The sequence below is a fragment of the Lutra lutra genome, chromosome 3 (genome assembly GCF_902655055.1).
Source record: "Lutra lutra chromosome 3, mLutLut1.2, whole genome shotgun sequence".
In the NCBI taxonomy this organism is placed as follows: Eukaryota; Metazoa; Chordata; class Mammalia; order Carnivora; family Mustelidae; genus Lutra; species Lutra lutra.
Window position 1 is genome coordinate 190,905,873 of NC_062280.1, and position 26,047 is coordinate 190,931,919.

At 44.6% G+C, this 26,047-nt stretch overlaps 1 protein-coding gene across 1 annotated transcript in view; it reads right to left on the reverse strand.

Moving 5' to 3' along the window:
• Positions 1-3,569: 3,569 nt before the first annotated feature.
• NALCN (sodium leak channel, non-selective) overlaps positions 3,570-26,047 on the reverse strand; it is a 310,211-nt gene continuing 287,733 nt past the window's right edge. Inside the window, exons 31-44 of the mRNA XM_047720335.1 lie at positions 24,552-24,645; positions 23,930-24,036; positions 23,647-23,721; positions 22,765-22,884; positions 19,708-19,776; positions 18,417-18,565; positions 17,438-17,531; positions 15,681-15,813; positions 14,899-15,014; positions 12,837-12,994; positions 9,357-9,507; positions 7,483-7,632; positions 5,737-5,854; positions 3,570-5,207 (exon numbers count right to left, since the gene is read on the reverse strand). Of these exons, the coding sequence (XP_047576291.1) occupies positions 5,014-5,207; positions 5,737-5,854; positions 7,483-7,632; positions 9,357-9,507; positions 12,837-12,994; positions 14,899-15,014; positions 15,681-15,813; positions 17,438-17,531; positions 18,417-18,565; positions 19,708-19,776; positions 22,765-22,884; positions 23,647-23,721; positions 23,930-24,036; positions 24,552-24,645 (1,728 nt within the window). The 3' untranslated portion in view covers positions 3,570-5,013. The remainder of the gene's footprint in view (positions 5,208-5,736; positions 5,855-7,482; positions 7,633-9,356; positions 9,508-12,836; positions 12,995-14,898; positions 15,015-15,680; positions 15,814-17,437; positions 17,532-18,416; positions 18,566-19,707; positions 19,777-22,764; positions 22,885-23,646; positions 23,722-23,929; positions 24,037-24,551; positions 24,646-26,047) is intronic.

The following is a 26,047-nucleotide window of genomic DNA, read 5'->3' on the forward strand; positions in this document are numbered from 1 at the left end:
AGCTACATAATTCCTCTTGTAGTCTGGTTGGTTCTGTAACCAAGCCTTAAAAATGACATCGACATTGAATCACTGCCCACAAAGGGAGAACGAGAAACCTCTTCAGATGTGCCTCTAACAAAGCATCCACAGCTTAACTCAGTGGCCAGTGAGGCCAGTCCTCTAAACGTTCAAATGGGATTCAGATATTTACTAGGCACACTACAGGCAGATTTTTTAATTGAATGAGTGACATGCAGCATTGGGGATATAAATTTAATATGAAATATTAAATTTAAACCAGGCATACTGTTCAAATACAGAAAGCAAGCAGATATGGAAGCATAAGAGTGGCATTGAAATTGTTTTGCTATTTCTTTTTTTTTTAAGATTTTATTTATTTATTTGACAGAGAGAGAGATCACAAGTAGGCAGAGAGACAGGCAGAGAGGGGGGGGGGAAGCAGGCTCCCTGCTGAGCAGAGAGCCCAATGCGGGGCTCAATCCCAGGACCCTGAAATCATGACCTGAGCTGAAGGCCAAGGCTTTAACCCACTGAGCCAACCAGGCGCCCCTGTTTTGCTATTTCAGTTTCGTCATTTAGCTTTTGGGATCAGATGACAGGATATATTAAAAATTATGTTAATTTTTATATCTGATAAAATGCATATAACATAAAACTTACAAATCTAACCATTTTTTAAAAGATTTTATTTATTTATTTGACAGAGAAGACACAGTGAGAGAGGGAACACAGGCAGGGGAGAGGGAGAGGCAGAAGCAGGCTTCCCACCAAACAGAAAGATGAATGGGGGGCTCTATCCCAGGACCATGCGATCATGACCTGAGCCGAAGGCAGACACTGAACGACTGAGCCACCCAGGCACCCCTTAACCATTTTTAAGTGTACATTTCAATAGTGTCAAGTATATTCATGCTGCTATGTAGACAATCTCCAGAACTTTCTCATCTTGCAAAACTGCAATTCTGTACCCATTGCATGACAATTTCCCTCCTCCCCAGACCCTGGCAATCACCATTCTACTTTCTGTTTCTATGAGTTTTACTAAACTTGATTCCTCGTATAAGGGGACTCTTACACTATTTGTCTTTTTGTGATTGTCTTATTTCATTTGGCATAATGTCCTCAAGGTTTATCCTATTGTTACCTATAGTAGAATTCCCTTCCTTTTTAAGACTGAGTAATATTCCATTGCATGCATCTACATTTTTTTTAATCCAACCAAAGATGGATTTCTGGGTGCTTTCCCTCTTGGTTATTGTGAAAATTCTGCCATAAACAAGGGTATATAAAAAAATACCTCTTTGAGACTCTGCATTCCTTTTTTTTTTGGATATGTACCAAGAAATGGTAATGCTGGAATCCTACGGTGATTCTATTTTTAAATGAATAAATTCACCTCTCTTGCCTTGTTTTTAAAACCATTTTTAAAAAAAGATTTTATTTATTTGTCAGAGAGAGAGAGAGCACAAGCAGGGGGAGCGGCAAGCAGAGGGAGAGAAAGAAACAGGTTCCCTGATGAGCAGAGAGCCCAGTGCGGGGCTCGATCCCAGGACTCTAGGATCATGACCTGAGCTTAAGGCAGCTGCTTAACCAACTGAGCCACCCAGGCGCCCCTCTCCTGCCTTTTCTTTAAAAGCAAGAAGCTAAATTTTGGCCGAGATAGGGTATGAAACTCATCAGGGATTGCACAATGAGTAACCAGTAAATCCAGGACTTGAAACATCGGTCAAACTACAAACTCAGGGTCTTTGACCTGTAGTAGCATTTTTCCAGCTAGGTTCTTTGGAGCACTGGGCCGGTTTAGGCCATCTTTGGGGGCTGGAGTGGGTTTGGGGGTATATTACTTTTTCTAAGGCTGCTGTAACAAAATACTGCAAACTGGGTGGCTTACAGGGATAAAAACTTACCATCTCAGTTCCAGTTCTGGGGGCTGGGAATCCAAAATCAAGGTGTTGGCAGGGCCATGCCCCCCCGTAACGCCTCTAAGGGAGGATATGTCGCCTTTTGCGTTTCTTGCACCCCTAGACATTCCTTGGCTTGTGTCAGCATCACTCCGATCTCCGCCTCTGTCTTCACACGGCCGTCTTCCCTCTGTGTTGTGTCTTCGCATGGTATTCTCTTCTCTGTGTGACGTTCTCTTCTAAGGACACCGGTCATATTGGATGATGGGTCCACCTCCTCTAGTGTGACGTCACCTTAATTCATTACCTCTGCAGAATCTTCCCCCCCAAAGATCACATTCACAGGTACTGGATGTTAGGATTTCAATTTCTCCTTTTTTGGGGGGTTGGTGGAAGGGGCACAATTCAATCAATATCAGGAGGTGAAAAGACACAACGTGAGTGGGGTTCTCCTCTGCATCCCAACTTCAGTTAAGGATGCCCGGCTTTTGCTTGGTTAATATTTGAGGAATTTTGAAGGACTCTTAAGAGCACCACTGCCAAGTAACCGACTGAAAGCCACTTACCTACAGTCTGCCCCTTCCTACAAAGAAGCAGACAAAAACATCACTCATCTGGCTTTGAAAATGCTTTTGCTTAAGGCTTTGTAACTGGTTTTTCTTCTACAAGCCCTTATCTTACTCAGCTCCGACGGGGCACACACGGCCAGTTGCTGAAGATGAGTGCTGCTCTCAGTCGACCACTGAAAAGAGAGTGAATAACATTGGTCCGGCCATTCTCTCCATCTCTGTCCCCTTTGAGTCCCCTTGAATCGCCATATGTGCGATGCATGTGTGGTCTGTTCCCACTAGGGGCTCTGTGTCAACCGTTCTGCCCCTTATGCTTTCTGGTGTGCTTGGAACCAGCAGCGTTCTTTAATTAAAGGCAGTGGGTGGCATGATGACAGGATTAGTGTCAATGTCTGGCTCCCTAAGGACTAGGGAACGTTGTGGCTGAAGTTTTCCCATCTGCATAACCGGACTGTTCATAGGTTGATGAAAAATCTAAGAGGGGTAGCACTTACCTCCTCGCTCGCTGTCTGTCCTACGGACCAGGAAATTGTAGAGCTGAGTCCCACGGGACTTGCTGGACTGTCTCACTTAACTGAAAATGGAGGGTGCTATGACTCCAAACGCATTGCTGTTGGGCCCTTTGCTTCACCGCAGAATGAACAACAGTGATGTTCTGTGAAACACCAGTTAACAGCCATTGTAGGAAAGGCTCAGCCATTCTGTGGGACCGCAGCCGTATTACTCAAGTGCAATGAGCCAAAAAATAAAATCTCGTTTTCAGGCAGCACGAGGACAGACTCATGCCCAGGCCATGTAAGACCCTTTTCCGTCTTATTGTGGATTTGGAGGGTACTTACTCAGCCTTATGGGCACGTGAAAGGAACAATCTGGCTTAGGAACTGAACGGAAATGAGTATCAGGGACAGAGCTTTTGCTAACTAATTATAGACAGAATATTCAAATACAGAGTTTGCAAAGTGCCTGATTTCTAAAGATCCTACCCCCAAAACCCCTTCCCTCGTTCCACACATGAGAAAGGGTTTAGAAATGACCATCAACTCAGAGTAAATTCTTTTACAAAAGCAATATTTATTTGATTTGCTTATGTACAAAAAGTAAACTCCAACTGAACATAAAATCAGATAAAATCCTTTTGGCCACACTGACTTTAATTACCCATTATCCTAGAGTCACAATTAACCCCTTAAACAATAGATGGCACCACAGTGTTACGTTTGTTATACAGAAAGGATTCGGCTATTTTAAGAACGTTAAATAGAGAAAAAGAGATCATAAAGCCACCTGGGGTGTCAAAGGACTCAGAGATCATCGCTCCACTAAAAGAAATAATCAGAACAGCAAATCTCCAACCAAAAATAACATAGTTAAGGGCCCGGATGCACTTCTACTTGGTTGACTCAGCATAAGAGGCCCAGGTACTTTGTAATCGTGTTGCATTTTAATTTTCCCAGAACACATGGTGTGTGAAACAAACACAGCTGGGTTGTGGGGTCCCTAAACTGAGTTCCAAGTGGGGTTTTTACAAAGTTGCCATTATTTCCTTTGAAGGGTCTGGTAGCAGGGAGTCATTTTCCCTTGAATGTGGCAAGGGTGTGTTGGGATCAACTCACAATGTCTTTGCTGACTTTATGGCAAAACGGACATACTCTGGGTTAGGCCATGAAGCCAGTGACAACGTCACACGCCTGAAGATTTCTTTAACAGCCTGAATCATGTAGTTTCACTCTTTTTGCTAAACTTAGTTATTGAACGGCTTTGAAAGAAACTCAACATCGTTATGAAAGATCATCGTTCCAGTGATCTATGTACACGTTTATTTTAAACCAGCTGGAGATTTGGGCCAAATGTCTTTGCCTGGTGTCTGCACTCACAGCTCTCTAGGAAGCAGGCAACCATTTCATTGGAGTGACCGAGGCCAGAAACTGACTTGGTCTGATCTCTCAATAGTTCGTGCCTATTTTTAAGAATAACACGAGAATAAGAAGATACTTTTAAAAATTGAGAATCTGTAGTTTGTAAAACTACTGTCATTTTAGTATGAGCTCAGTGCTGACCTTTTCAGATCAATTGTAAATAATAAATTTTCCCAAGGGAAGTATTTCTAGTAGAAGTGGGATAAACATGAGCTAAAGCTATAGCTTCCGTACCATAAATATTAGCCTCTTGGGGCTTAGCACTCTTTCAGGGTGTGGGAATACTGCTTAAGAGCTTATATGAATATACACCTTAGCTTACACAGACAGAATATAGGAAATGTCTGAATGATCTACATCTGGTATTGGGTAATATTACAAATACCACCATTACGCAAATTTTCTGGAACACACGGTAACAACCCCTCATAGACACAACTGTGACAGACCAAGGTTTACGCCCCCCTAGGGCAGAACAAAAATCCACTTAAAAAATCTCGGGACGAGGTGGAATTAAATGACATCTCAAGTCCAGACTCCTCGCTAGAGGATGTTAGACCGTGGGAGAAAAATGTCACAGAACAGGGTTCCCCACGAGACCCTGCTCTGCACTGAGTCCCCCGCCTAAATATCCAGAAGGTCATCGCCACTTTCGTCGCTCTCCACCGTCAGTTGCCGGGTCCACCACTTCTTAACCTCCGAACCACACGACGCCGTGTCGGTCATGGGGTTCATTTTGCACACTACAGATTTCATAGTTGTGCGCCCTGCAAATCGCAAGTTGACCGAAGACACTGAGTGGCTTATTGGTTTGGGTGCTGTGGAATTGACAAGAGTCCTATGAGCAACGTGGAGCTGTTCACCCCTGCAAGCCCTTCCCGAAAAGCTGTGATGTCCCCACCAGTAACAACCAGTTCTGCTCAACACGCCCCCCACAGAACGTTAAGTATGAACCCCTTCTAGCTCTTGGTTCTTTATATTCATAACCTTTAAATGCATGGACTTTAAAATTATGTCCATGGACAACTTGTAATATCTTTTGAAAACATGCTACCTGCTCCCCATCACACTTTGAGATAATCACAAAAAACTTAATAAAAAAAAAATCACTAAATGTTCCAGTCTGGGCAAATGTGTCATAGAAATATGGGTGAGTGGCTGTTCGTTAGCATATACAAAGGAAAAAAAAATAAGCAAAGGAAAAGGACAGACAGTGTAAGCAATAGTGAGGGGAGTCTAAACAACTTGAGAGGCCGACCCGAATTTGAAATCCGAGACCCCAAACCCACAGGGTGTAGACTCATCTCCAACGCCTGAATCAATGGAGAAAGGGCCCAGAGCACACACCTGAGGGCAGCCGCCACTGCCCGAACTTCCTTTGGGGTTTCCCGGGGTCCGCGGCGTCCTGCCGGCTGCCCCCTCGGTCGGACAGCGTGGGGCTCAGGAGCTGCTGCTGGCTGCTGGTCTGCACGGGCCAAGAGGGAGGCAGTTAGGGCCCTTTCCGACCGCTGTGCTCCCCTTCTGCCCTCTGCACTGGTCTGGACTCTGATTTATTGTAAGAAAGGAAGAAAGCACCGCAGAAACAGTGGGAGAAACAGTACGGGAGGGAGAAGAGGAAAATGGGTTCAGAGAGTCCAGGAAAGCGAGAATCACCGCTGCACGCGGTGAAGAGAAGGGGCCGCAATTCTCCAGCTAGCGTCTCCTCCTGGCGTCCCTCCGGGATTCCTCCGCCCCCACGGCTCCGCCCCCCCCCCCCCCCCCCCCCAGCACCTGCTGTGTAGCCTCGGACCAGGAAGGAAGGGGCCGCAGGGACTGCCGGTTCGGGAAGTCCACTCTTGCCAACCTGGAGGTCAGTCCTGCGCTCCGGAAAGAGAGTCTCAGCAGCTAAAACTCCCCGACAGCCCCGAGGAGAACGAAGCTGATAGCCGTTAAGGCCGAGACTCTGCACACGTTTTGCTCTCTCTGGTGCACCGTCCCCTTCTCCTGTCCTGTCACTGTCTTGGTCTCCGTGTCACTTCAGTATCTCCTCTTGGTTTTGGGTTAGCTCTGCAGCCGCCGCTTTGCCAGCCTCATCCCTGCCCGGCTGGCTGTCCTCATCCTACCCCTGCTCTGCCCGCAGACAGGTGGCAAGGCCGCTGGAGCAGCCCCTCTGTCCCCCCCACCCCCCGCCTTGGCTGACTGTCCCTGCAGGAGTCTCTGTTGGCAGATGATCCCTGCTGCTGGGGAGCCAGCATCACCTAACTCCAACCCGCACTGCGGGACAGGAGGTCCCCTTGGAGCCCCCGGCCGGGCGCGGAGCCTCAGGCTTCAGTATTTACCGCGGCCCCGTCACTACACACACACCACGAAGCCTGACCCTGCCAGGCCCTGGCTCCTCTCCGGATGCCGGATCAACTCCAGCGGGTCCGCGACTGTGTCCTCATAAAGGACAGGACCTCCTGCAGCCTCTGGTCACCGGGCCGGGCTCTCCAGGGCGCCCGCGCCTCTCTGCGCATTTGTATGGACGCACGGACGGGGACCTTGCGTCTGGGAATGGAAAAAAGCTACAGTCCTGGCAAAAAGAATGTCCTCGGGCTAATCCTCATGAATCCCATATGCTCTAGCGGTGCCCAACTAAGGAAGGGCAAATCCTTAATGAGTCTATTTAAAAAGGTTGGTGGCTAATTACAACCATTTTCACCGATTCTACTGCAAGTTCCTGTGACTTGGTAGAAGAACGCATTTAGGACTGAGTTTCAGCTTCAAACCATGTTCTTCACCTAATATCACTGGCCTCCAATTAAGCCCATAGAAATGCAACGTTAACTCTTTAGACAAAAATCGGCAGAACTAGTGAGTTCTGGGTATGCACTTTTTTTTTGTTTTTTTAGTATTCATACAACTCAGAATGAGAATCTTTTGAAATAACCCCAAATGATTCTGAGTTGCAAAGATCCAAACATAATCTGGATCAACATGTTCCAACCGTTTTTAACTTAAAAATTTCCCATTGGAAATACTGTCACCTTGTTTGAAATGGCTATGTGAACAGCACCAATTTATTTTTTATTTCTAAAACTGCACCTAATATCCTTGGAGGAAGGACCCTCATACCTCCGGTTGCATGTTATTATCCTGACTGTTAGCGTTCATGTCCTCACTAGGCTGGGTGGTCTCGATACTGGGAGGATTCAGGAAGCGGCTCAGCTCCTGCTGCTGGCTCTCTCTCAGGCTGTGGATGATGCTACAAGATTGTTGCTGTTTCTATGGAAATATGATTATGCTCTTGGTAACAGAGAAATCAGCCCAACATCCCCCATCCCCCACCACTCAAATCACATTTTCTTCTCTCCTCTCCAAAGAACCTGTGTGCTTGGCGACCTCTTAGGGATTCCAAATAAGGAAGCTTAACTAATTTCCCTATCACATTGCTATGAAGGAGGGCTCAGAGCCTGCCCAACCCATGCTCATTTGCATAACAATGGGAATAAGCATGTCCTTTGATACACCTTGTGTTGTATGTAAAATAGAATTTTTGAATAGTTAATGTAGGTGTTTTATTTTTTCCCTTCTTATTTCGCTTGGTGCTCATTAAGCCAGTAGTGACTGCCCTTTTCCTCTGGGTTGTTAGAGGCAGAAGCCTTGGGTGGATGAGTGAAACCCTTGCTCTTGCCTTGGTTCTTGGATAGAAGCAGGCCAGTCTGTTTGGCACACATCGGGGAGCCCAGTCTGGTGCTGGTCCAGCTCCCCGTGTGCTCCTGGAGCCTGTAATGGGGCAGGTTGGGTGGTTTTGTTTCTTGGGGGACCTTTTCTCATCCAACAGAAAGATACGTTTCCTGTAGCTGATATTGTTCTGAGACACAGAATTTTAAAAATCTATTAAATACAAATATTTAGTGATTAATTTGATTTTGTTCCTCTGTGAAGTGTAATTCATAACAGTAATTATCTAGTAGAAATGTCTATTGTAAACACAATGTATGTCCACATAGTTTGAGTTCATTGATTTATGAGTCAGAGAATTTATAAGCTTGTAATTCTGAAGGCAGCAGACAGATCATTAAACTCCCAGGAGAGGTGGCCTTTGTTAAAGACCAAACAATATCAATGGTATGGTGGAATTTTCAGAAACAATTTATAGGTAGTTTTGCACATTCAGTGGCCTCTCACATGTAGAGATTTGGGGCATTTTGAACAGTTGAGTTTGATAAATGGAGATCACAAATATTTTAATATCAATAAACTGCTTTCTTTTTTTCTTTTCTTTTTCTTTCTTTTTTTTTTTTTTTTTTTTTTTTAGGGAGAGAGATGTGGGGAGAGGGCGATGGGAAGAGGGAGAGAGAGGAGACTCTTAAGCAGTCTCCACAGTCAGCATGGAGCCCGATGCGTGGCTCGATCTCATGACCCTGAGATCATGACCTGAGCCAAAATCCAGAGTCAGATGCTTAACGGACTGAGCCACCCAGGTGCACCTCAATAAACTGCTTTTTAAACATTCATGTTCTATTATAAAATGTCATTCAATGGGAACATCTTATGGACTCTGCTGAAGAGGGTGCGGCTGGGTCTGGACTGCAGCGAAGGCATGAATGATTTTGTGGCCATCACAAGGGGATGAGGACAATGCAGTTGAAGGGGCACAAGGCTAATCACAGGAGAATCTCAACCTGTTGCTAATGAAACTTTTTTCTCTTCTATTTAAAAGATTTTATTTATTTGTTTGAGAGAGGGAAAGAGAGCATGGGGTGGGGAGGAGAAGAGGGAGTGAGAGAATCTCAAGCAGACTCCCTGATGAGCAGAGAGCCCCAGGCGGGACTCAATACCAGGACCCCGAGCTCTTGACCTGAGCCACAGGCAGATGCTTAACAGACTGAGCCACCCAGGAGCACCCCTGCACCCTGCCCCCCGCCAGAGTTCTTTTCTTTTCTCCCTCTTCTTCCTCCTTTGAGAGGAGGAAACACAAGCCCAGACATCCCCAGTCCACTCACAGCTCTGATGCGCTTTAAGCACTTTTTCAGCCACATGCGGATGGTCTGCTTGGCCACCTCCTCCTCTATAGTGTACTCCAGCTGCTCCCTGGCCAGCAGCTCTTCCAGCTGCAGACTCTTCCGGATGTCAACCGACCGGTAGGAGAGCATGCTGGTGGGGGGACAGGAGAGCAGTCCACGTCTGATCCCCTGGGATTCTGAGCAGTAGCTATCTCAGACTCCAGAGAGGACATCACTCGGTCCAACCAAGATAGTGTCCCTGTGCCCTGGGGCTAGCTGGGGGACCTGGGCTAGTTATGTCACCTGCTCTGTAAGATGGGCATAGTCATGGTTCCCACTTATTAAAGGACTGAGTTAATACTTGTGAAGTGCTTACAACAGTAAGGGCCGTCTATGTGTTTATCAAAAGGAAAGAGTCAGGCTGGGCCCTTGTCTACGTTATCAGCTGCTTAAGGCTCTGGAACATTCTCTATAGAAGGAAGAGTGCTCTCTCTATACTTCTGTCACATTCAGGTCCAGCTGGGGATAGTTAACAGGTTGGCCAAAGGTCATGCTTCCGGCTCCCTCCCCTGCCCCCATTTCCCTCTCTATTGATCTCATTTGTGCCCCTGGATCTTCCTCATTCGTTCTGGTGGATGCAAAGTCAAGGTGGAATACTCCCCCGCATTCTGACCTTGGCCCAACAGGTCAAGACAGTGCCTCCTCAGAGCCCCGTCTGTGAGCTCAGGGCCACCTCCACAGCCCACGTCACAGCATCAAGGTGCTCAGGAGGCCTCCCGGGGCAGCACGGGTGCCCTGACCTTTTTGCTAATCTCTTCCTACCATTGTGTGCTTTTCCTCTTGTCTCTGCTTCATCCAGAATCTCGTCCCTGCCGAACTGTTTCATCATGTACTGAGCTAAAGGACGGGAGGGGCGACCAATGCCCCCATCGGCTTCGCCTGGTCCATTTTATCAGATGTGTCACCGGGTTCCAGAGAGGCTGAACGATAATTGCTAATGACAGTGGTGTGTCTCTGTGCTTCGCTTTCAGCCTAATAATATTGGTCCCCAGGAGGAACAATTTGGTAAACTTTCTGAGAGAGACGGAATCCTTTGCTAATCACATGTATTTGTGCCTCTTTTTCTTCCCTTTAGCTTGCTCCTGTAAGAAGTGAGTAGTGGGAAGGAACAGAATTAACTTACGAGAACTTCTCCCTGGTCCTTCCTGTTTTGATCTCTTTTTCAAGTTTCAGTCACAAGCGTATTTCTGTGTATCTGAGCGGCTGAACGCGTGCCAGCACCCCCAACACCTAACCTGTCAAGTACGTGCAATGGGGTGAGAACAGCTCCTGCTGGAGGGGGGCCTTGACGCTTCCTGTGGCTGTACCTCTTTGAGAGCGGAGCCTTTGGGACTTTCCATAGAAGATCGTTTAAAATGCATAAAATAAAATACATATGATTCCAAAGGAAATCAACTGCGTTGAAATACAGTTCTCATATTTTCTTTAAAAAGATGATGCTAGAATGGGTAAAGAAGGTGTAGTCTATGTACACTGGGATAGTTCTCAGCCATAAAAAAAGAATGAGGTCTTGCTATTTGTGACAACACGAATGGACCTAGAGGGTATAATGCTAAGTGAGATAAGCCAGACAGAGGGAGACAGATACCATGTGATTTCACTTACCTGTGGAATCTAAAAAATAAAACAAACAAGGCAGGGACAGACCCATAAATACAGACAGCAAATTGGTGGTTGCCGTGGAGGGGGGATTCTAAGGGGCTAGACAAAAAGGATGGAGGGGAGTGGGAGGTATAGGCTTCTAGCATTGGATGGATAAGTCATGGGGATGAAAAGTATAGCATAGGGAATAGGGCCAATGATGTTGTAATCGTGTTGTTTGGTGACTGGTGTTACCTACTCTTGCGTGAGCACAGCATAACAAAGTTGTTGAGTCGCTGTGTTGTACACCTGAAACCCAGGTAATATCGTGTGTTAACCCTACTTGAATAAACACAGAAGTAAAATTAATGAACAAGGAAAATGAACAAGATGGTGACATAGTAACATAAGTGCTTCTTTATTATTGCATTAAATGCTAACATCTAGCTGAGGTCGAATGACCACTCTACCGCAGAAGGAAGTGTAAAGGGTATTTAAGCTATCAGCCACATCAGTGATGTGCTCTGGAAATATCGGTGATCTCTGCTGGGGACGAAGATGCATGTATTTTTTTTTTTAAAGATTTTATTTATTTATTTGACAGACAGAGATCACAAGTAGGCAGAGAGGCAGGCAGAGACGGAGGAAGGGAAGCAGGTTTCCTGCTGAGCAGGGAACCCGAGGCAGGGCTCGATCCCAGGACCCTGGAACCATGACCTGAGCCAAAGACAGAGGCTTTAACCCACTGAGCCACCCAGGCGCCCTGATGCACGTATTGTTAATATGGCGGTGTTTTGTTGCCTGCGTTCATCACTGAAGAAAATGCTGCATTTCAGGGAATGATTCATGAAAACAAAGATGTGATTGTTTCCAAGTCCATGGAGCTCTGGATTTTATCCATGGATTCCTGTTTAAGAAGCAGTTGTGGGTTGTTTTCCCCCTAAAAAAATGGATGTTGGAATCATAACCCCCAGTACCTCAAAATGTGATCTTTTTCAGAAATAGGTCACTGCAGATGTAATGGGTTAAGGTGAGGTCGTATCGGAAAGGGATGGTCCCCTAATCAAATCTGAATGGTGTCCCTATGAAAGGGGAGATTTGGACACACGTGCACACACCCACACACATGCATATAGGGAGAACCGCACATGAAGACGGAGGCAGAGATTGGGGTGAGGTTTCTATGACGATGGCCCGCAAAGCCCCAGAAGCTGGAGCAGATTCCCCCTCGCAGCCTCAGAAGGAACGAGCCCTGCCGACCCCTTGAATTCGAACTTCAGCCTCCAGGACTATGAGACAATACACTTGTTTAAACCGCTAAGTTTATGGTATTTTGTTCACTTGGTCCTGTCTGGGTATTCCTGGAATGGAAAATGTGGTTGCCCATCCAAGCGGGGTCAACCATCATGAGCGGCCCCACGAGTGAGAAGATCTGCACCCTAGCCCCAGCTTGACCACGGAGGCTGCGTGACCAAGCAAGTCACACAACTCTCCGAACAGCTCCTTCCTCACAAAACGAAGGGCAGCCATGTTCCCCGAGGCCCCCATCTCTCTCCCTACCTCTCCCTGTCAGGAGCTCCCTAGTCAGTAAGGGGCACTTCTGGGGACATCAGGCCACTGCTTCTCCCCGCTCCTGTGTGAGACACTCACTCAGACAGGGTCCTTAAAGGCCCCTTGGAGCCTGAGCTGTGTGGCCTTGCCTTTTCCCCTCAGAGATGTGCCATCTTGGCTTGTGAGCCTCCTTGTTGGCTGTGTTTCACAAGACCTTGAACGGCCACAGCTTCAGGTTCTGGGCTTGGGTGGGCTCTGTGACACGCGGTTGGGAAGACCCCCTCATACCTGAGGACGTCATGGAAAGTGACGTCACCACCGTTATGCAGCCTCTCCATTTCGTAGCACATGTGCTTAAATAGGAGCTTGTCTTTGTCCAGATCCACTTCCAACCTTCCCCGCAGCAGCCTCAGCAGGAACTTGACCCGGAAAGTCGGAATCACACCCTGGTGGGCAGATCACAGTGACTGGGTAAATCATCTTCAGGCCATAATGACTCTCTTGGGATTCAGTTTTCACAGAAAAAAAACAAAAAACAAACAAACAAAAAAAACCCCAAAACAAAAAAACCTACCCAGAACACCATCTATTTTTCTCAAAAGAGGGGCAGCAAGGAAGTTGTTGGCCTCCATGGAGGCTGGGTGAGGGGATGGGTGGGAAGGGGGAGCACTTGGATCTTCTGCTGGTGTTTCTCCGGTTCTGTGGGATCTCGGAAGCTGGTAGCACTGGGAGCCTATGAGGGTACAGAGCAGACCCTCTGCCTCCCTGGCCTCAGCCCTTCCTTTGTCAGGCTCCTCTTCTCCTGGCCATTTCACTGACTCAGCCCCAGCTCATTTGTTTCTCTAAAACACATGCTGAGTGGGTTGGTAATGCATTATCACAGAAAAGCAGAACATTCCTGTGTCCACGATCCTCCCCTCCAATTCGCATGGATGCCACAAACTTCCAAACATTGATTCTAAGTGGTTCTTCTGGGGAATGATCGCTCCTGTTCAGGTCTTCTCCATTATTCGAACAATGACGGACAAGAGAACCAGGTCAGAGCAGCTCTAGGTTCTGAAAATCGAACACGTGTTGCTCCCTTACAGGCAACCCCACCTAGTGTCTGGTGTCTGTGAACTCAGGCCCTTGGCAAGAGGCAGGGGCAGGGGCGACCCATCAAATCCTCAGTTACTGACACCTTAACCTGTGACCAGTGGGGCTCTTATTGACGCATATGTCCAAGGAAGTCGGGTTCCGGCAGGCAGCCATCTTGGAGCTGCAGGGGGATCGAGGGGAGATGGGACAGCGAGGCCAGATGGCCACACAGGCAGGCCACTGTCTCAGAGAAAGCCCCCTGAGCCTGGTGCCTGGGGTAGTGGGGGGCGTCAGGGAAAGGGTGACAGTGAGGGAGGGGAAAGCCAGGCATTACCATGCAGGCCTAGCTCGGCATGCCCCTTTCCCCAGCCTCCTCTGGTCTGTGGTCTTCATGCCTTCTGTGAACTCTTCCTGCAGCAATATTAGGAGTCCCCCCCACCCCCCGATTTTCCCACAGCAGAACTTTCCTTAGTTTTCAGAGGTTGGGTCTAACAGTACCTCCCCAGCCAGACCGACACGGCCACCCCACTAAAGTGGCCTGTCCCCAAGGCTAACCCATCTCTACTCTGGTACTTTTTGCAAAATACTTATAGCTTCTTGAGATAATAATAATTATAATTATTGTTTCACTTATGATTAGAACAGAAGCTCTGTGAGCATGGGGCCTTTCCATTGTGCTCATTGCTATATACCCAGTACCCGAGTGTTTGCTGAGATGAAGGAGGAGGAAGAGAAGGCACAACGGGAGAAGATGCTGCTGCTTTAGCTAATTCTAGGAAATCCTGGGTAAGCTTTATGATTCAAGAATTCAAATAATAAGTCCCAAATAATTAAAACCAATAACTTTCAGAAACCACTCAATAACCCCATTGCAATTCTAATCAAAACTGCTCTCGGTGGCTGGCTCTGCCTCAGTGTTACCCCATTGCTCTGGTGATTTGAACTTCACCCCTTCTCCTGCTCCCAGCCCAGGGCTGGTTTCTTCAGAGCTTCCTTGGTTTCCTTTCCTTGGTGACTTTCTGAATGTCCAAAGAAAAGGACACCCGTGGTTGGACATGAAGGGGACCATTCTGCCCCTCTCCCCTCCCAGCATATTCTGCTGAACGGTCAATGGCGGCTTTCTACAATTCGCCAATGGCCATTCCAAATTCAATAGATGTCCACTGGTGACAAAAAGACCAGTTAAATAGTTGAGGGTCTGTGGTCTGTGGTCTTCATGCTCTCTCAATGAGTCTCTCTGGGTTGGGCACAAAGCAGCAGCCCCCTTTCCTACCTCTCGTTTATCATCCACCATATTCCATATGATTTGAAAGTGGCGAAGATCGTTATAACTTAGAAGCTGATCCTCCTCTGTGGAATAAAACAAGGAGAAATTCTCCACAATGATGGCTAAGAAAAGAAAAAAAAAGTGAAGAAGTTAGATAATTATGCTAATCTGTCATTTTTTAGAAAGAGTAAAACATCTATTATAAATAATGGATTTTATCACCTACATTATAAGCCAAATTTTTAAAGTGTTTTTAGTTTGTTTTCCAAGTTGGCATATTTTACACTTGGACTAAGCTATTTATCCGGCTCCTGCCTTTCCAAAACATGAGGGTCATGAGCATAAACAGACATTCTGTGTGTAGCGATAGCCATGCCAGTTGGCTTTCACTCTTAGTTGATGGTTCCAGGGTAGTTTTTAAAGGTCAGGTTGGGTTCTGGGTGGCCCCACACCTGGGGAACACCGTGTATCTTTCAAAAAATATAACTGTGATCTTTCGAGGCCATAAAGGTAGCCCTCCCTGAGATTTGTTCCACTCAACGTGTGAGAAGAGCTCTTTTGAAATTAATGATCATAATTAATAGGACAACTCTTGAAATGGCAATCAACTGTCATTTACATGCCTTTCAAAGGTCTTTTCAGCGTCTGGATTGAGAGGCAACAATTTATAATTAATGCCGTGAAACACCCACCCCAAGCAATCTGGGATAATTACTTGCAAATTGTACATAATTATCTAAGTACCTGAGCTTAAAGATATTAAAACACATTCAACGAACATCACTTACCTACAAGCAGATTTAGCATGATGTAGGCAATGATGACATAAAATGAACAGAAATACATAAGCGCCCCGGCATAATTTCCACAGTCTGTTGCCCAGTATGTGAATTCATCTGGAGTGCAAAAGGGAGGCTGGACCTACACGGCCAAGGGGGACAAGAAGGGGGATGGGGTGAGCGTGAAGAATACAGATTTCTGTGCGCCCGCTGTTGTGAGGGAACGATTCCTCCGCACAGAAAATATCATTAATTTCAAAGTTAGTCTCTCAGAAGCTACATACATCGAGTACATCATCTGCGCCAAAAATCAAAAAGAGTATTTCATTTATTCTCCACTTCCAGTCTCGGAGAATCCCAAGTTCATTGCCATTTTAGAAGCGCAACGAAAATGAACCTGATTCTTCCAAGAGACCTTCTTTCTGCCACCTCCTCTAGTCCTGAATGGTAAATAGTCACTGTGATGGGAACTACAGAAAGTCAAATAAAAATGCATTTAAAAAACGTCTCTGACCTAATGAATGGGTCAAGATTTATGAAGATTTGTTACACGAAACAGACTCACATTCAAATTGTGTGAGAAGAAACCAGGAATCCTCATACCTGGAGCACCTTTCTGGGACATGACAGAGGAGTGCAAGGCTCAGGTTATCAAAAGTCTTCATGTCCTTAGTGGCCCAATAAAAAGGCAACACCCCTGAAAGACCTGGTTTCTTTCCGCTGGAGACACTACATCCCCTCAGTACTCTGCTTGTTCTTTATTTAGAACTTATTTAATTCTGCCTTATATTATATCTGATTCGGTAAATTCTGTCCCCCTTCATTCAGGCAGAGTTCTTAAGCTCCTACTGTGTGCTAGATTTCTACCCAGGGCTGGAGACAGACACGTCTAAGCGAGACACAGACTCTGTCCCTCCTTCATGTTGCTGACAGTCTGGAGCTCTAGGGAGCCACGGACTGAGTGTGGCTATCAAAATGTAAATGTATATTAATGAACATCCAATAGCCTTAGATAAAATTTAGAGTTCAGTTGCTCGGGCGCGCACTGGTCACATTTCAAGTGCTCAGAACCCACAGAGGGCTACTGAGTGGGACAGAGCTGATTGCCATCTGCACTGCAGAAATTTCTTTTGAACAGTTTTTGCTCTCGAGGTTGTGAGAGAGGAAACATGAAATAATCAAGCCGGTAACTCACTACAGCTGGGATACACGCTACAAGGGAGAAACACGGCGTGCTGCAGGAACACATCCCCGCAGCCAGCGTGGGGCCTGATGGAGCCGAAGTTGTATGGGAGACAGGAGGGACAGCGAGGAGGAGAGAGGAACCAAAGGGAGGGTGTGACCCTGGCTGGGATCTCCTTAAGCTCTCCCTGGAATCACGGGAGAACTAGCACCGAGCGCATGGCTCAGTATAAACCAGGTGCTTGGTGAACATCTGTTGAGTAAATTCAGTTAAAGAAGCGGAACTCCCCTGGTTGTCCTTGACGGCCAAAATGTTAAAGGTGGGAGGGAGGGAACAATGCCCACAGAACGTGCATTTGCCAAATGAACTCTGATAGCTCAAGCTGGCTTCCCTGGATATTCTTCCTGCCTCTGGCCAGACACTATAATGGAAAACAATGCACTTGAATGAACTAAACGGCCAGGCTATGTGTTTTGTACACAAAGTCTTGATGCTACCGAGGGTGACGCTTGCCAATGTCGCATAGCAAAGGGTTTCATTTGGTTCTAAGCTGAGGCACTGTTGGGGGTGAAGAGACGTTTACCATACAGTCATGCATAATCTTATTCCAGTCTTCGCCTGTGACAATTCGGAAGAGTACCGTGATGGCTTTTCCCGCTGAAGAAAAGTTGGCATGCCTAATTAAGGAAGAAAAACCAGAAAATGGGTAATAGAGTTTGTCACGAAGTCGTAAGGCATCACCACTAAAACAGGTAGATTGTGGAGCAAATTTGGCTGCTAAGTTACCATGTGTAAAGGCTGTACCCTCATAATGTGTTTGTTACTCACTCTTGCCCTCAAGGATAGCTTGTCCCAAAACCCAACCCCGCAGGCGACACCAGTTCTGGCCAGGCATCTTGAATGACTGAGGGTGCCAGCTTTGACAAGTGAAAGTGATTCTTTCTTTCACGTAGAGTTTGCTATAAAAACTGAAGCTGCTGTGGATCAAATAAGTAATCTCTGCAACAAGACACACTGGCATTTAATTTGATGTATAATTACTTTTTTTAAAAAAATCTGTGCGGCGCTTCCACAAAATTTAAGATAATCTTCGAAAAATGCTTTTCCTACATTGTAACCATTTTGGGAATTATGACTTCCCATGTGGTGCTTTAAAAAAAAAAAAAGAAAAAGAAAAAAAAAAGAAAAAAAAAGGAAAACCCAGAGTCATCTTAAAGTGTAATTCAAAAAAGAATATATTGTTTTTTGGCAGTAGATGGATAGAAATTCACCAGGATATTCGAAGTGGTTATTCCTCCATGGCAGTAGGTGTGGAATTATGGATTCGTGTTACATTATGGGCATATTATGGCAATAAGACTTCTAAAGTCAATATGTGGGCTGTTTTTAATTAGAAAAATGTCATTTAACATGTGACCATTTTATTTCGTTTTCATTTCCAACTGATCGCTTCCCCTTCCCTTTCGTCTTTAATAGACAAAAGCCATTCGGATTGTTAGTCATGACTTCATGACTAAAAAAGTTTGCTTGATAAATGACTAAAAAGAAAAATAAACACCCGCCTGTTAATGTTCTCTCCGTATTTCACGGTGCCGAATAAGACGACTCCAGCAAAAGCGTAACACAAGAGCAGTAAGAACATCCCTACGATGATGAAGAAGCTCTTATACATGCTGACGACCACTGTCAGGAGCAGCATCTTCAGCGTCACCTGTATGGAGGTGCAGGTGGGGAGGAGAAAACGAATATTTAATTCACTTAATGGGGCGAAACTGGTACGTGAATGACAGGTACGCAGCTTTGGCACAAGAGTGACCCTCATGGGGCGCCCGGGTGGCTCAGTGGGTTAAGCCGCTGCCTTCGGCTCAGGGCATGATCCCAGGGTCCTGGGATCCAGCCCCGCATCGGGCTCTCTGCTCAGCGGGGAGCCTGCTTCCTCCTCTCTCTCTGCCTGCCTCTCTGCCTACTTGTGATCTCTGTCTGTCAAATAAATAAATAAAATCTTAAAAAAAAAAAGAGTGACCCTCATTTGACAACTGCTTTGAATTAATTCTTATTAAAGGGTATTAAATCTTATTATTATTCAAAAAAAAAACACTAGAGAGAAATTCAACTTGTATTTCAAACTGTTCAGCCTTTTCAGCCAAATTCATAAAAGCTCTTCCCCTAAAATTCCTAGCTTTCCGTTTTCGCTTCTCTTGCTGCTGAAGTCTCTGTGAGGAGGGCTGTCCATTTTTGGCCTCTCCCCCTGAGTTGCCTCAGGATTCTTCCACAAACATATGTTCACAGAAAAAAGCCTAAACAATAACAAAATGCTAAATGGCATCAAACACTGAATGTACCGAATATGGGCATTTATGGAATGTATATGAAAAAATTTCAGAAATGAAAAAGGAAGCAACTTTAAAAAATGAAAATTAGATGCCGAGTGTATGCATGAGCAAGAAAAAGAATATAAAGAAGTCTAGGATCATAGAACCATGAAGCTTCATTAAAGACTATTTTTCTTTGCAGTAAAGTAACTTTGTTACAAATAAAAACAATAAAATAGAGGTATTAAGACCATTGGTTTTTGTTTTCATGCCCAATATGTTATCTTCAGTTAATGAATGAGTTCATCTAGTAAATATGAAGAATAAATAAATAGCATAAATGTCAGGAAACATATCACAAGATAACTAAACTACTGATTCATTTAAAAATTTGATATTTGCTCATTTGGACTTGGGATGACCAGAATCCCAAGTTAACTTCAACCCTTAAGACCCAAAAGGACAGCTGAAGTCAATTAGGCTTCGCTCCTTTTTTCTGTGCATACGGAACCTTTGATAGTATCCTTTACAACGTACTCACATGCTTTCCACAGATAGAGAAAAACCGGAAGACAATCACACAGGCACCCATCATGTAGGTATACGCGTTCTGAAATTTAAACCGAAAAGAGCCGCTCGTAATGTGTGCAAAAGATCTTGTTTTCATTTTAAGTCTTCTGTGAAGTCTACTGAGTAATTAGCTTAATAAAATGTGAAAATTCTTATAAGAAATTTATCTTTAAAAGGTGCTGAAAAGGTCACTGCCAAAACTCATGAATAAATATTAGCTATAAAATCAAATCTTAAATGAAACTTCGCTCCTTGTTTTGCTCAGCTGAATTCTGTATTTTGAAGCTTATCTTACATAAAATCATGACCAGCTCCTTTGAGGAGCAAGAAAAACAGGGTAACAATGCAACATGAGGAAGCCAAGTGAGACCGGAAGTGCAGGAATCCTGGCAAAGGGGGAGGTGTGGTGTTGGAAAAGATGGCGAGAGGTCAGCTTTTTCCTCTCTGAAGGTCCCTCAAGACTCTGAAGACCAGCTGGCCACATTCCTGTAAGCTGATTTCAGAGATGTCTACCCTGTCCAGAAACACGTTCCGCTCATTCTTCAAGTGTGTGATCAGCAGCAAGAGATGACTGGGTGTGCTTTATGACTAAGAAAGCTTCATCTCGGAAACAAAGATCCCATCAGCTAGAACCGCAATAACAACTGTGGCATTAAACTCATGCCAAGGCATGATTTTTCTTGAGGAGCCTTGCCTAGTCAAGTGACAACAGTCCCATATGGGCCCCTGGGAAGGGGGTCCAGTGATATCTTGGAGGAGAAGGAAATGAGTATGTCTGCACAAAAATAACTTTGGATGGGAACAAGGACTGCATCTTCCTTCACAATAGACAGCAAAAGAGAGTGGAGGATGAGCATCCTTCCAGAACTGGACGTTCTTGGAGGAAAACAAAAGCATTCAGGGAGAACAGGCAAGTTGGTCTTTTCGGTGTAAGATGTCCTCTCTGGGATATCCAGAATTAGGAAGCCTGTTCTACTCTTCTGCTTGGACCAAGTAGCTTTTGAATCCATTTGTCTAGGGAAAGATAAAAACATGGACCTTGATGCCCCTTTCCACATTAGTTCCAAATCTGTTATAGATGGCTTCCCACTTTGCATTCTGGAAGTGATGACACCCAATGGCTTCTGGGAGGATGACCCTCATCCTTGGCCTGCTCCCGAGAGGTGCCATCCAGATCTTGCGCCATGTTCCCCTTGCTCCTTCTACTCCAGGCACGATTTCCCTACCATAGCATTCCATCATATGGACAGCTGCTGGCATGACCCTCGTCCTACAGACTAAACCCTGCCATCACTTCCACAAGGACACTTTCAGGATCTCTCTGACAAAGCCACCTCCCACTGCTTTGTGTCATCCCAGGAATGTGTGTCTCTCCTCCATCTGCCTCACTATGGTTGTAACTCTTACTGACTTGGGAGTATTCCCATGAATGCCTACCTACAGTTGTCCCAAAGTCCCCCCAGCCTCTGGGATCGTGACTAAATATTCTGGCTTAAAACTTTAAAATAAAACAAATCACCAACTTCCCAAGCTGTGATGCCCACAAGGGCAGAAGATGTCTTTCTTTGTTCATTGCCTTCTTCTCCATTCCCAGCATGGTGACTGCCCATCTTTACTGCTGCAAACCATTTGTCATTGGGGGAAATGAATCAGGGTGACTGAAAACCCATGGAGGCTTGGCACAGTCCTTGATGTTGAAGGTGATTGTTGTTTTAAGAAGGACACTCAATACCTACCTGCCTGAACAGAGCAATTTCATACGAAAGCATGTCCTCTGTAATATGTAAATGGGTACTGTGTGTGATGGCTTGTTTGTGGCGTGATTCTAACATTGGAGAGGATCGAAGAATGGATAGAAGAGAGCAGGGAAATCTGATAATATTACTTTTGTCTGGGGTCAGAGAAGACTAACAAAAAAGAAGGTACTTGTAATAATGTGTTATGGGTTTGTATACTCTTTACAGTTAGAAGAACTTCATGTGCTTGATCTCTATAGTACTCATACGGAATGGATAAATTATGAAGTTGTATCCCCAAGTTCAGAGCAGGGAACGAAGGGTCACTGAAGACAAATAACCCTATCAAGGCTGGAAAATGGTGGAGCCCAGAGAAGGGGCTTCTGGAGCTCTGCTGTCCAGTACGGCACCAGCCACATGTGGTTACTGAACACTTGAAATGCGGTGGGTCTCAATGAAGATGTGCTATGAATGTGAAATACACACGCAAAGATTTAATACCAAACAAATGATGTAATAATGATTTTTATATTGCTGCCATGTTAAAATGATAATATTTTGGATATGGCAGGTTAACGTGCCTCATTAAGTTCATATCATCAGTTTCCTTTTTATTTTTTTAATGTGGCTCCTAGAAAATTTGAAATTTTATCTGTGGCCACATTTTGTTCTTATTGGACAACACAGTCTTAGATCTCAGTCAAGCACCTCCATGGATATAGATTTTGAGCAGGAGCTCAGACTACATGGAAGGTGGAGGCATTTTAGGCAAACTAGTGAGAACTCAGGTATAGACCCTGGGAATGACACGCTTTAGCGGGACGGCAACTGGATGTCAGTAGGAAATGTGGCAGCAAAAGTACCTGAGAATCCCACTGTGAAATAGTGAGTAGAACACAGTGGTATAGATGCTACACTTTGGCTCAGAAAACTGGGTTGGAGCCTTCTGATACCGGCTCATATATGAATTTAGGCAGGTCTCATAATCTCTGTTTCCACTGTTCTCTCTCTCTCTCTCTGTTTTCTTTTGGGAAAATGAGAGTTAAACCAGAGGTCTTTAAGGTTCTTCTGATTCACACACTCTAGGACTCTGAGAGGCCATACTTTGTCTGTGTGAAGAGCGTGGGGGGTTGTGTGCACAAGCTTGGCCAAGGGCCGGTCACGGTCAAGGGTGGATGTAGGAAGGTGAATCTGACACCTGAGGGTAGGCTGATGTGGACTGAGATGAGACTGGAAACAGGGTTACCTGAACCCAAGTTATCAACTAAAATAAAAATGAATTACACGCATACCAGGAGGGCAAAGTGAAGTACCACCCAGACCACGCCAAGCGATGTCACCAGCAGGTCGTATCGGTTTCGTCTGCTTTGCCAGAAGCCGGCAGGTGACATTGCTATGATCTTCATCGTAACCTGGGGAAGATAAGGAAGACAGAATATAGAGGCTGAGTGTTCAGTAAATGTTTACATGTGTGAACTTGAGGCACTTTTTTAAAAAGGTGGAGGAACCAAAGACAAGAATTTATTACCAAGAGATAGATACATACATAGATAGATGCAGATACGGAGATAAAGAAGTAGATCTATCTATCTAAATTTTAAAGCTGGGTAGGTTACAAATCTATATTCTCCAGGCTCTTCTCTCCTTGTTTTATGACTAGTTCTGATAGCAGGACGTTTTTCTTCCTCGAGTAAAAGACCATAGATTTTGGGAAACATCAACAAGCACAGGGTGAAATAAGAATCTGCTTGTATTTCAAAGAAGATTGTGCTAGAAAGCGATATGACACAGATCATATATTAAAATAATCCTGTCCAGGCCAGCCCCCTTGTCCACCACATTGTGATCTGAGTCCCTGAATTACAGTGGTTTGTGCAGTTCAGTACAGATGTTTGAACTCCTATAACCAGACAGGTCAACCTGCAGGTACAGCAATCAACAGAAGTTAGCAATTTCTGCTGTTAGACAAATCTGGAATAGAATGTGAAATCTTTGTTCAAGGGAAGCACCACAGCCCCAGAAGGAAAATATCCTACGAGCGTGCCACCCTCTCCCAAAAAAAGACTTCAAAAACAATGGAACACAGAGCTGACCGTGGGTGCTGTCAAGGAGGACACTGCTCTACTTTGCGATACCCACTGCCGCCCCCTGAGCCCGCTGGCTCATTACCGTACCTCCAGAACGAAGATGAAGGTGAACACAACAGACATGGTTGCTAAAGGGACGGTCACGGGGTCCTCCACGTCCCACTGTAAGAGAAACAGCGCACCGGTCTTTGTCTGCAGCCATCAGACCCATCAAGACTCTCCCCTCTTTCTCTCATTAGAACATGACTGTGAATTTTCATTTTTTCCCACCAAGAAATGTAAACTACGGATGGATATGGCCCCTTGCGATATGCTTGGATGCACCCAACAAGCCAGTCCTTCTCAGAGTTTCAGCGTGAAAGAAAAGTACCTTGACGGACAACAGCACCGACTGGGCCAGGACAAGCAGGGCAATTGTCCTCTTAAAGAACGGATGCTGGGTTATGTCGTACATCTTAGCTCTAAATCCATCATTATCTGCAAAAGAGAGGTTGAGGCAAGGGCGTTTCAGACCCAGGTTACATTTACTTTCTTGTCTTTCATTTCCTTTAATGCTCATTTTTAAAACTCATTACTTTTTTTTTTTCCTCCTATAGTTCAATCTTATTGTGTGGTGTTTTGCAGGAAGGGCTGGTTCTGAATATTTAAAACGACGGTGCATGACGCCGTCTGTATTGGAAGGAGAACCGCATCATTCAATTTCTGTCAGTTTAATACATTTCACTCATATGTTTAAAAGGCAAGCACAAATATATTTTATTTAAAAATTCATTTTTTCATTAGGGCTTATCCTGAGAGCACTGAAGCACAGCCTTTGGGTGGTTGATTTTAATAGCCTATGGAGAGATCTGTAGTTTGGAGCCTGTTTCTGTATTAACTTATGCACAACCACCTAGTGGCCTCACGATTATTATTTTAATTGAAATCTTAGACTCCTGGGGAATCATGAACACTGGTGCCCAACATGAATAAAATCAGAGCATCTTTGATACCCGGGCGAGGTGGGAGATGAAGAGGCTGTGCTATCTTCAGTCGGCTCTTCAGATCTTCCCATCTTCTCTGATCTACAGTCAGCAGAGCTGTCCCCTTAATAAACAAAGGAAAGCAGAAAAAGGCCTTATGTCGTCTACTCCACACCAAGGACATTGCAAATGGGGTGGTGATACCAACAGGACTAATTTGGGGGTGTGAAATAAAGATATTCTTCAAATACCCTGACGGCTCAGAAGGCATGGTCAGAATTCTCAAATTTGGTCTTGAGAGGAGTCCCCAAAAGGATGGCCTTCAACTGGCATCTTTGAACATGGATAATATTCAGGTTTGGGAAAATCTAAAGAAGGTTCTCTACACAATCAAATTTTCAAAAAGGGATACCCACTCCAATAGTGGTTAGTTTCCTTTCGTTCCATTGTGAGAAACGCTGCGGCAAAATTGTAACTTGTCAGTCTGCTATTTCTTGTTAAGGGGAGTGGATCTTTTTTTTTTTTTAATTATTTTGATATATATAATCACAAAACTATTTTCAAGTGGTATGAAGTCACAGAATTTGAATCTGGAAGAATTAATGCTCTGATTAATGGCTAAATGAGATCAAATATTCTTTATTATGTGTATGTGTGTATATTAGAGTATGCATATATATACATATATATATATATTGCATGACATTATATTATATTATAAAGGAAGAACTGGGGGGAAAAGAGCTCACTCCCCCCACCCAATTCTTCCTTTCTTTCTTTGGAGCTAATTACTATCCTTCAAGGGTGTGTCCTCCTCACCATGTTTTCAGACTTTTGCTCTTTGTGTATCTATCAGTACATAAGAACATATTTGTTTTGAATTTTAAAAATTTATATAAATGGTATCCAATCTGTGCTTATTTATGCAGCTGGTTTTTATCTTCACTGAACACTATGTTTTGCATAGTTCAGCACAACTAGAAACTAGACCTAATTGCTTTAACTGCTCAGAGTATCCCACTGTACAAACATATCAGAATTTAGGTTTATGTATTATGAAAATGTTGCAGTAAGCCCACATGTACTATCTCATGGCAAACATCTATGAGACTTCCTTGATAGCAAATCTCTAGGAGAGGAATTGCTGGGGTTAGGAATTTATGCAACTTTTTGTTTGTCAGATATTGTGAAGTTGCTGTCCAAAGAGGAGTAACCAAGAAAATTTGCTGCTAGCAATCTCCAGGTGTTCATGTCCAAATATTCTTGCCAATACTTGACATGATCAGACATTTAAATTTGGCCATGATGGGTGGAAAATGTATCTAATTTAGTTTTAATACCAGTGAGATGAAACATTTTTTATATGTGCAAATGGGGGAGTGATTCCTGTATCTTCCTATGTGAATTGCCTGTTCATATTCTTTGCTCATTTTTGTATTTGGATATTTACTTTTAGATGTTTTGTAGAAATTCTTGATATATTCTAGATATTAATCCTTTGTCAGTTATATGAGTTGCAAGTATTT